This window comes from Priapulus caudatus, unplaced genomic scaffold (genome assembly GCF_000485595.1).
Source record: "Priapulus caudatus unplaced genomic scaffold, Priapulus_caudatus-5.0.1 Scaffold500, whole genome shotgun sequence".
Taxonomy (NCBI): domain Eukaryota; kingdom Metazoa; phylum Priapulida; class Priapulimorpha; order Priapulimorphida; family Priapulidae; genus Priapulus; species Priapulus caudatus.
This window is the reverse complement of record NW_014577561.1, coordinates 168,683-178,139: the sequence shown is the minus strand read 5'-3', so window position 1 is coordinate 178,139 and position 9,457 is coordinate 168,683. Positions and strand designations below refer to the sequence as shown.

Below are 9,457 nucleotides of genomic sequence, written 5' to 3'. Positions count from 1 at the left end.
CGATGTTGTTGACAGTTTCCCCAATCCCCAAGCAACCGTGCAGCGGTGCTGCGGTACAGCGGTACAGCGGTACGGGCGCAGCAAAGATAAAAACATGTGACGTCACGTCACCACTTCGAGGCTATTTTGTTTGGCAAACAGTCGGCGTTTGCGCCAGAATGCCAGTTTTCTCACCTCTTTCTTGTGGGTTTTAAGCAAACGCGCAGTGAAATGGGAGCAACTAGAGCAGGGTTCGACACTAACGCTAGTCCGTTAGTCCGAGACTAGTAAAAAATCAGAAGGACTAGTAGATTCCCATAGCAGTTAGTCCGGCGGGACTAGTTATATTTTCCCCGTCCCTCACCGTCCCAATTTCCCATCGATTTTACCGGCTTCAGCGTCTCTCTTCCAAGATCCAAAAAGCTATATATAACTCGTGCCCATTAACAATTTTTCCCTGTTAGACGCGCTAGTCCAAGTAGAGTAGACGCTAGCACGATCTAAGCATGCTGCTAGACCCTACGGCAGTACAAACATTGTTAAACAATGGGGCCATGAACCCAGTCTACCAAGCTTGACAGTAGCTGTTGACATAGAACAAACGGTCTGATTGTAGAAATGACGCAACTAATCAGTTATAGGCTCTCATAGGGAGGTATGTACATCGCAACCACATCGCATGCGTGTGTTACTTGAAGCAGTCCATACAAATAGTAGTGAAGCTAATAGTAGGTACATCCTTATCCAATAGTATAATACTAACATTCAGGTTGTTATGTGGAAGTATTTGGACGGCGCTCGCCCTCCACCTCCCAAACGTAAATCGCAGGTGGAGAAATTAGATGGCCAGCGTGTATATGATAAGACGAAAAGGATGCGTGCGTTTGCACACGCACGCACACACGTGTACGTGCACACGCGCGCACACACGCACGGGGGGAACTAGGGGGGTCCGGGGGCGTGTTTTTTTACTGTACCACTAATTAATGCGTAAAATCGTCACCACACCATAGACGGTATTTGGGGTTCTTGTATATATATAAGATAGCCGAGTCGTTGTGGGTGTGGGACAGGTTGACTGTTTGTACTTGTGTATTGTCTCCAGTGCATGCGTGGCACGGTAAAAATACACGCGCAGGGTGTCCTGGTCGAATAGGAATTCTTGACGATCGCTGGCAAACTTTTATTGTGGTGGAAGTTAATGGGGGCGAGGTAATTTAAACGGGGCGCAACGATTGAAACAGGGGGGAGTTTTCCCAAACGGGGCGCGCGCGCCCCGTTTGCGCAACGTAGGGAGAACCCTGCCGTTCAGGCAAGCAATTGTTTTTCATTGAATGTCTAGACATAATGATATCTTTCTGTTTCCACCCATCCCTTGCATTGTTTTGCACAGACACAACACCGCGCTGCCTTGCTGCTACAAGATTTGAATGAACAAAACAATGCAAATGAAACAATCGGAGGATACAGTGATATACACAACTAGTCCGACCCGACGCAGACCCCAGTAATGGGGTCTGCGGCCGTGTCTATCTCAATGACGGAAAGCCACCTCCAGCTTGGAGGTGGCACTTATAAGTAATATATGCGCCCGATATATACAATCCTATTGCGTGGAATTTATTTTAATCTGAACTTGAATCATTTATCTATGTGCATGCACGCCATGATGTCCTGGTAGCGGCCACAACATAAGAATATATCAAGTTGTTTAAAACCTAATGGTAAATATAAACATCCAAAGAAAATGTTCTGTCTTCATTCACATTTGTCAACCAATGAAAATCACTTCCGGTTACTTCGGCTATTCACGATGTTCAACAGGAAATATGGTAGGTAGTCCGCGCCATCTATTATTATTTCGAATTATTATTTCCGAGTGAACCCGAGGCTACCGGAAGTGAATTTCATTGGTCGATCGAAAAATCTGTCCAATATGGCCAAAAATATCGAAGTTACTGACTAGGATGAATTATTGCATGAAAACAAAGTTCTGAAACGGAGATAGTCTTCGGAAAGCGATATTGACAAACAGAAGGTCTGTACTTGATATTTTGGGTCGGATATACCCCCGTCACGCCCTCAGTGCTACTCGATTCACCTATCCAATGCCCACAACAAAAATTGCAACAATTTTTACAAGGGTGACTGCAGACGATAAACCCGCACCCTCAGATTAGCAAAGCGGAGTTATCACGTCTGCATTTGCGGACTAATACACAACATGCACACAGCAACATGTAAACCCGGCCTCAAGGCCAGGCATGGTCATTTATACGTGATCAGCGTAAATCTCAAACCTCAAATGTTTGCCCCTCTACTGCAACCTGTGAACGAGGATTTTCTTTGCTGGAGTGCACAAAAACAGATACACTGTATACTGTGCTGTAGTGTTGTCAATCGGTTGGACCCAAGTAACTGATGATCGGTTACAATTGGTTACTCGGGGTGTTGAATGCCTGCGTGTGCGTAACGTCGTGTGCATGTACGTGTGTGCATGTATGTGCTTGTTTAGCCCTGTTTACTGTTTGTTTTGCACTGTTTACTACTGTGTGTATAATACATGTATGTTAATAAAGGATAACTTGTATAGTAGCGATGATATCTCTGATTCTCATCACTTTTCCAAGTTTTCTTGTTCAAGTTAAAAAAAATTCTGATGAATTCGATTATTGACTTTGATAACCAAGCTCTTGGTTCGAGCCACTGTTCAACCGATGATCGAGTATAATCGATGATCGTGACATCACTACTGTGCTGTCAGTCAATTATATCTGCATGCATGCACCGCTATATTCTCTGCGCTTACGATCCAGCCCCAAATAAACCTGAACATTTTATTAATTTATTGGGAAGTGTGGTGGGTTGTTGATAATAAACTGACACCTAAAAAATGTAAACAAACTGCGTGCTGTGTCCCAACATGAATATATTTTGTATACAAACTCGTATCAGCTGTTCACCTTTCTACCGTGTCGTTAAGTGAAATGCTGGATGTTGACTAGTTGGACCTTAATTTACGTTATTTACCATCGAAATTCATATTAGAAAAAAAACTCATGTATTTCTTTACGTTTTCTGGGCAAGTATCTTTAGCCTCCAGGCAACCATTTTCATAACCCACTTGCCCGAAAAGGAAAGTGGGGAATTTTTTTTTTAGAGCACCCTGACTGTAAGTTGTAACTGCATATAGTATTCTTTCAAGTGTACATATCAATAGTTTGGTGACTGACTATCTAAGCATATACTATAACTATAAGTTAATTTATAACATTAGTCATTACAATTTTAATATGATAATGATACACAATGTCACAATGTATTATTAATTAGGCCTATGCTATAGACCTACTTAAAACGGGAAAACTTTGCAGTCCATGTTATTTAATCAAGGTTATGCATTACCTCTTGCGGCCATGCATACATATGATATATCATATGATATAATAATAATATGATGCGATAGTTACTAAATAGGGGCTGCATATCTGGCGCCGCGCAAATCCCTTTGTTCTGATACTAGTGATTCGGAAGCAGAACATTAATGTAATACTGAATATGTTAGAGCAGTACTACCACTACCAGTACTGGCAGTAGGCCCTACACGATGCGTGTAATTTCCCGTCTGCCGTCCCTTTCCTGTATTTATTGGTGATAAATTTATGTAAGCGTAATAACAACGCGTTGTGCATGAAACTGAATCGTATTGTGACGAAGATATGAGATAATAGCAGAAACAATATGAACAAGGGACCCGCTGCCCCAAACCAACAGCCGATAACCGGCTTTGCTAGTAAATGGCGGCCACGCCGTTGAAGAAACAACTGAACACCCTGTCTAGAAATTACCAAATTTATCAACATTACCAGCCACCCTAAGAAGATTTTCATATCCTACAGATAGGTTGATATACTCAATCCTATTACCACGCTCAGCACGACCCTCTTATTAAACAAATAAACCTTATTTACCTTCAAATACTGTCGAAATCGGCAGCTGCCGTAGATTTTAAACGAGAACTTGGCGGGAAGTAGAGGAAGCGAGTTTGTTATTCGTGAACATAATTACGCAAATTTATTTAATTAATTTACAAGACAAATAGCATCATTAAATCAGAAAAACCTATACAAAGCTATATATTAAAAGAACTTAGATGCTGCACCTATTTGAGTCAATTAATTACTTTGACCTGTGCATTTTAATGCAATGGCAGAATAAGAGGCCTTACATTTGCGCGCCAACTTTAAAATGGCGATGAGTTCTAGTATCGATAAAGATGTTACATGTAGAATAAATTTAGATGGCATTTTGCGACAAGACGTACAGTCTTTTATTGTTATAGAAATTATTAAGTACTTTCTTTATCAACGCGATCAAATTCCACTTCCATATGAGCAGTTCAAACAAAGGGAGACGGTGAGAATAATTTTCTGTGTTTTTTTTTCTAATACTAATAGATATATGCATGTTCATTTGTTTGGCGACTCGCAAAGTTCTTCAACTTCAAAGTTCAAGTTCTTGTTGTCTACGGTCGACTCTAGTTATTAGTATTACTACGAATTGAGTAGGCCTAGGCTACGACGGACCAAAAACGAGTAGTAGGCCTACTAGTACTACTACTACTAGTACTTCTACTTCTACTACCAGTAGGACGAAAATGTTTCTCGTGACAAAAATCAAAGCTCCTGTTCTTACTCTTAGTTTTAGGCTTGGGGATCAACTTCAAGCAGTGACTATATTAAATAGGACTATGAGTTCACGCAGTAGCAACCCTGGTTCTGTAGTTGCACCATATACGCCACCAGAGTGGGCAAGAAAGCTTCAATATGTGCCTAGTTATAAGCTGGATCTAAGTATGCACCATACTCCAGTACACAAATGGAACATTCCATCCATCTCGGGAGGCTTTCGGTTGTCGATTAAACGGGATGACATAAACGGTGGGCCATTGAGCGGCAATAAAGTGCGAAAACTCGAGTTTCTGCTGGCAGATGCAATTTACAGAGGATTTAAGCATGTCATCACAGCAGGTGGAGTACAGTCGAACCACTGCAGGGCCACAGCGATCGCTGCTCGCCAGCACGGCCTACAACCGCACCTGTTCCTGCGGTCTCACACTCAGAACCCTCACATGCTCGATTGTGTTGGCAACTTGTTTCTCGACAGAATCGTAGGGTCGGACATCTACCTAATACCACAGAGAGACAGGTACGAGCGTGATATCAAACCAAAAATGCAGCGTCTTGCAGACGAGATTCAGCGAAAACACGGGGAGAGATCTTATCTGATACCGATAGGTGGTTCAGACCAAGTGGGTTTGTTTGGATATATAACTCAATTCCAGGAACTGATTGAACAAGGTGTCATGAACAGATTTGATGACATTGTCGTTACTATCGGAAGTGGTGGAACAGCATGTGGGTTAGCCATTGGGAATTACCTGACAGGGAGCAAGCTGCGAATCCACGCAATATGTGTCTGTGACAGTCCTGTTTACTTTCATCAGCACATCAGTGACATTCTGGACCAGCTTGGGCTGAGCGGAGTCAAATCGGAAGATATCATCAATATTATTGATGGGCATAAGGGGAGAGGTTACGGAATTTCCACAGAAGAAGAGCTAACGTTTATTGCTAGCGTAGCCAACACTACAGGCATCCTTCTCGATCCAGTGTACACAGGCAAAGCAGCTAGAGGAATGGTCCATGAGTTTGCTTACAATGCTGATAGATTTCAGGGAAACAGGATTCTATTCATTCACACTGGTGGTATATTTGGTTTGATGGATGGCCGCATGGAAGCAGTGATGATGAAAGAGGAATCAATGGGCAACAAAGTGTATGACTCGATCAAGATCAGCATGTTCAACAGCACTGAATAAGGTTAATTAGAATTGTAACGGCCAAACGTTTGTTTGTTTTGGATAATGTTTAAAATTGTTTGGATGTTGGTCGATAGCTGGTGTTGTCCGGGAGAGTGATAACAAGAGAGCAGGCTGCTCGTCACGAGTTGGTCACTCACTGTTTTTTTTGGCCTCCGTGCTTTGACATGAGAGGGTGTATGTGCGGCAACGTGTCATGTCTAGACATGTAGTTACACCATAGTTTATTAGCCCAGCTGACGAAGTCAGATGCAGCTTGTAGAATCGCATGAATGTCCGTCCGTCCGTCAGTCAACAGTTATGGCACAAATCTTTACCGCTCGACGTACGGTCTTGATATTCTGGACTTCGGGGGGGATCGTGAAAAGGACTCAGGATGTCGATTTTGGGGGTCACCGTCAAGGGTCAAAGGTCAAGATGTGTGAATGGAGGGGGAATATTAATTTCCCCCCTTAACTTAAAGTATCTACGGAATTACGGCACAAATCTCAACCGCTCGACCTACGCTGCGCACTACCTACCTACCAGCTACGTTACCCCAGACATGGTATTTATTTTGTTTGGCCTAAGGAAACACTCCAGCTTTTGCACGGGTATTGCTCTGATGAAGAGTAAACATTTATTATCAAATGTGAAATGAATCGAATTTTAAAAATCACACGTTTTATTTATAGATGAGATGTATCTCTGTAGTTCAAGCCAAAAAAAATTCATGAAATTTGTAGTACCTAATTTTGTAACAACACAAATATTGAATTTTTAGCTCATCTGACATAGTCAGATGCAGCTTGTAGAATCGCATGACCGTCCGTCCGTCCGTCCGTCCGTCCGGTCGTCCGTCCGGTCGTCCGTCCGGTCGTCCGTCCGTCAACAGTTGGGCACAAATCTTAACCGCTCGACGTATGGTCACGATATTCGGGTCGTTGGGGGGGATCGTCAAAACGTGTTGGGATGTCGAAGCTGGGGGGTCAAAGGTCAAAGGTCAACAAGCGCAGTCGGTGGTAAACAGCGGCTTCAGCTCTCCTACAGACGTGCAGTCCGCGGCGTACTTTTATACAGTTACACCCAGATTCACGAGACAGCGAGGGCCACTACGCTCCCGCGGCAGCAGCTTCTGTACAGGATGTGCTGCGCATTGGAAAAGTGATGTTTTCGCTACGAGAGAGGAGAGGTGCGGGCAGATACGTGCACTAAGCTGCTGTCAACCCACGGGCGGAACGCGCGAACTACCACAGTCGACCGTGTGAAACGCACCGAAAATCCATACATAGCGAGAGACCGCCATACCCCGAACTTCGTTCGGAGGGTACGAACCCATGGGCTCATTACGGATTAACCCGACGCTATTTCCCCAACTTCTAGTAAGCCGTCGAGACTCATGTGGATCGCGAGAACGATAGATCACACATTGGCAGAACCTATCGCCGTCGTGGGGTTTGAACAGTGTGTCCAGGTAATCATTCGCGCAGTGCCCAAAACGGCGGCGCCGAGCGGGTCACACCCATTCGATAGGTCCTCGGTAGAATGTAAATCAGCATTAACTATAACAATACAGAACAAGCTGCCGCTTACCGAGTTTATCACACATAGAGAATTATCGTATATACAATCAGCCCTCCATACCCCGCATTGACCGTTCTAGCGCCTATGTCTTGCGCCATAGTTACTCATCTCCGCAAGAGCCGGATGTGCGGTAAACTCCGCAATATTGGTTTATCTCATATTGCGTATCTGCCTTGCATACGCAGGTCGCTTCTGGACTTTTACTCGGCGCTTCTTTCCTGACGGAAACTCTTCCGACCCTTGACCTTAGGCTCATCTCTACTCGCATCTCTAGGCATCTTGATCTCGGATCATCTTCAAATTTGGCATGAAGGGTGGCGTATGGTAAAGCAAAGATCGCCCCATGTTTTGGTGTGGGAGGAGTCATCGTTGCCAATGATAAACCATAGTCATCTGCACTTGTGGAAAATATATCGCGTAGACCCTGTAATCGTGTCTGGCCGATTCTTTACCTCCGCTCGCGTTTTCGACTTGGCATGGTACATCATCGAATTTTGCTCAGTCATGAGGCTGGCGTCCTACGCGATTCCCAACGCGCCGAGATGAAGAGATGAGCGACGCCGCTGAGTGAATGGCGGCGAGACGGGCGAGGAGGCGATGATGGTGCGATGCTGCCTCTCACACGGCGCCGACGCCAACGCCGCGGACTGGCAAGGGACACGACCATCCCTCGTACCCAACGAGACGCGGGACTTGCGTTCCTGACCACTGGAACATCAATGCGCCTTGCTACCCGAGCCGCGCCGACAGCCAACCGAAGGGCGGATATACAATTCTTATATATATAGTATGTAATATGATATATATATATATTATTGATGACAATCATACAATTTAAATCTAAAATTTAAAATACAAATTTAATACAACATTATTATATTTTTGTGTATGTATTTTTTGCAACTTTCTTTTTTCTCTTTTCTTTTTTTAGATATTTTAAATTTTTAACTTTAATACAAACCTATTATCATGATAATCGGTAATATAAGTGCAGAAGTTACAGGTTCTAGAATATTTCGACACAAAAATGTGTCTACCGATGGCAACGAGACCGTCCCACGACCAAAAACGATAGGTGCTTCGCTTTACGAATAACGCATCTTCATTCAAATTGAAGATGATCTCCGAGAAAACCTGCAGCGTAGAGCGCTCAAAGGAACATCTCTGACGCGCGGCGGCGCGGCGCGACGAGATGCAAATCCCTATAGTCTGCTCGGACTGGCGCGCAGGACGCGAATTCGTTCGACCGGATATCAACTAACCTGTCAGCGCTATAGACAGTTCGCAACGTAAATATCTTAGAGGTCAGCCAGATTTGACATCCCGCACTGCAGAGTTTTTACTGCGCCAACTTATGAGATGGAAGGCCACGGGTTGGAGATTCTATCAAGAGCAGAGTACTCATTTGAGCGAAGCCTGCAACTAGCTGATCTCCCGACGGAGTGACCTCATTGCCGACTGCGTGTCGCTGAGCGCAGCTCGCGTCAGCATCCCACAGGCTCACTAGCGATCAATCGTCATCCGAGCAGCACCGTAGATTAACTTAGCTGTCGCGCTCAGGGCGCCCGAGCGCGCTCACGCCACAAGTGCGAGCCATTAAAAGTTGTAGCACAGAAACTAATGCTGACGCGGAAGAGCGAGCGCCACCATCGGTCCGCGGCGGAGCCATGATCAAGACACATAGAAGTTTTAGAGGTGTCGACATGAACGCCGGACAACGATAGTGTGGCGATCGCGAAATCATCGGACACGGTGCCCGACGAGTGTTCTCAACTCTGCGCGAGGTTCCTCCGTAGATGATTTGCTAACTTGAGACACCTAAATTCAATATCACTTTTAAACACCAAAACAAAACGAGTTAAATAGTGTTAACGGAACGATTAAAAATCTTAAAAAAACTGACAAGAATGATCCTAGTCTTTTTCGGCGTGAGAGGTTGAATGAAACGCACGCGATAGAAATGACAGCCTAGATGACAGAAGAATAGGTCACCTACTGTAGCCATATTCTTGACTACTTTCAATTTCAATCAGT

General features: G+C 44.4%; 2 protein-coding genes across 2 annotated transcripts in view; one reads left to right on the top strand and one right to left on the bottom strand.

Annotated features, from left to right (window-relative positions):
* Positions 1-4,020, bottom strand: part of LOC106811061 (2'-deoxynucleoside 5'-phosphate N-hydrolase 1-like) — a 32,981-nt gene extending 28,961 nt beyond the window's left edge. Inside the window, exon 1 of the mRNA XM_014814583.1 lies at positions 3,951-4,020. The gene's annotated coding sequence lies outside the window, so the exon portion shown is untranslated. The remainder of the gene's footprint in view (positions 1-3,950) is intronic.
* Positions 4,021-4,457: 437 nt separating this feature from the next.
* LOC106811060 (bifunctional D-cysteine desulfhydrase/1-aminocyclopropane-1-carboxylate deaminase, mitochondrial-like) overlaps positions 4,458-9,457 on the top strand; it is a 31,814-nt gene continuing 26,814 nt past the window's right edge. Inside the window, exon 1 of the mRNA XM_014814582.1 lies at positions 4,458-5,861. Coding sequence (XP_014670068.1) covers positions 4,637-5,860 — 1,224 coding nt within the window. The 5' untranslated portion in view covers positions 4,458-4,636 and the 3' untranslated portion in view covers position 5,861. The remainder of the gene's footprint in view (positions 5,862-9,457) is intronic.